We start from the raw sequence: 1,603 nt of genomic DNA on the forward strand, positions 1-1,603 counted from the left end.
CCGGCTGGGACTGCGCCTCCTCCTGTGCCGGCGCCTGCGCCTCTCCCTCGGGCTCCATCCCCAGCTGCAGGCTGAGGTTGTGCAGGCGGCTTTGCATCTGGGAGAAGGCGGAATCAAGCTCGCTCAGGGACATGAGGGAGGCGTTGTCGGCCAGGATCAGGACTGGGTCGGTGCTGTTCGCATCTGCCAGGGACTGGGGGATCTGCTTCAGCTTGTCTGAGACCCTGTGAAGGACAGAGAGAGACGGGGGTCAGTATCCGATTTGGGGGATGGACAGTCTTCCAAGCTGATCACCCACTGCCTATCCCAGCTGGGTTCCCCTGGAAGCAGAGTTGGAGGCAAGGATTTGAGTCTAAATCGTTCATTTGGAACATGAAGAACTGGGAAACGAGAGGGACGGTCGCACCCCGGCACTTCTCGCTGGCCAGTGCAGGTAGGAGAGAGCTCTAGGGTGCAGGCTTCTACAGTAGGACTGGGCCAGCCATGCTGAGGGAGTCAGGTGGACAGTCTGCTGTCCATCTGTGCAGGGCTCGTCATTGGGAGAACAGGTCTGAGAAAACAGGGCAGGTCCACTGCGGTATCCTACCTACTCAGCGGAGGGTAGGGGAATCCTCCGAGTAGCCTGTTTGAGAGACACTGTCCTGGAGTGGAGCAGTACCCAACTTAGGCAGCTGCGCATGGCAGCCCTGCCCACAAGACTGTCCATACCAGGACCCTGCCTGCATATAGGTTCACCCTCATCCATAACACCAAGACCTATAAAGGGGGTGTACTGCTAATGTGGGCCAGTCTTCCAGGCCAGGAAGTCGATTAATAGTAACATGTAGTTACAGCCAACAAATAGCACACAGCAGCCACCTGCCAGAGCTGGGCCAAACCCTCTCATGTCTTCTCCGTCAGTCTCTCCAACGATGCCGGTCTAATCATCAGCCACAGCTGCGGAAGAGGTGCCAGACTCAGAAAAGTGGTGTCTTGCTCTCCTAAGCTCGACCCTGGAAGGCCCTAGCCTGGGCCGTGGTCCTGGTTGCCTGCATCCAGAGCCCAAGCTCCCACAGGGTGTCAAGAAAGGTGTACCTGACCCCCGCAGGCCCACAGGAAGACTCGCAGTCACCTCTCTCACAGCCACCCCACCTTGCAGAGGGAGACTCGCTCTGAGCCCCTCACCTCGATATGATTTTGTTCTCCTTTTCAATGAAGACAAAAACTACCACCACGAAAGCCAAGAAAAGGGCATATTTGCTCCTCATCCTCAGACTGTGCACACAGTCCCGGCGCTCCTGGGGTACAGCAAGACTCTTCTCCATGGGGCCGCAGGCTGTGGGGCTTCTTGGCTGCTGCAGACACTCAGCTCGGGAGCGGCACTCGGGACCCAGGCCGTCCTCTTCGGGTTGGGTCACCCTCATCCTGTGGAGAGACCAGCAGTCAGGACACCAGGTCTGATGGCGACACAGAGGGCGCCTGTCCACTGGGCTTTTAGGGTCCCGGCTGTACCTAGCATCAGGATACTGGCTCAATCTTAAGACAGACTACACCTCAGGAGACTGGCGGTTTCTAGTTGGGGCAAGGAGAGACAGAGAATGTCAATATGTAGTTCAGGCTGCCT

The 1,603-nt window shown here is 57.6% G+C and overlaps 1 protein-coding gene across 2 annotated transcripts in view; it reads right to left on the reverse strand.

Annotated features, from left to right (window-relative positions):
* The window catches only part of Chst3 (carbohydrate sulfotransferase 3), a 2,966-nt gene extending 1,567 nt beyond the window's left edge, over positions 1-1,399 (reverse strand). Inside the window, exons 1-2 of one of the 2 annotated variants that reach the window (XM_033766551.1) lie at positions 1,165-1,399; positions 6-224 (exon numbers count right to left, since the gene is read on the reverse strand). In XM_033766551.1, coding sequence (XP_033622442.1) covers positions 6-224; positions 1,165-1,304 — 359 coding nt within the window. In that variant the 5' untranslated portion in view covers positions 1,305-1,399. Of the gene's footprint in view, positions 225-1,164 lie in introns of both variants that reach the window. The other variant, XM_010606368.3, reaches the window with a different exon arrangement.
* Between the last annotated feature and the right edge of the window lie 204 nt (positions 1,400-1,603).

The sequence above is a fragment of the Fukomys damarensis genome, unplaced genomic scaffold (genome assembly GCF_012274545.1).
Source record: "Fukomys damarensis isolate Sample0158 unplaced genomic scaffold, DMR_v1.0_HiC HiC_scaffold_20, whole genome shotgun sequence".
Taxonomy (NCBI): domain Eukaryota; kingdom Metazoa; phylum Chordata; class Mammalia; order Rodentia; family Bathyergidae; genus Fukomys; species Fukomys damarensis.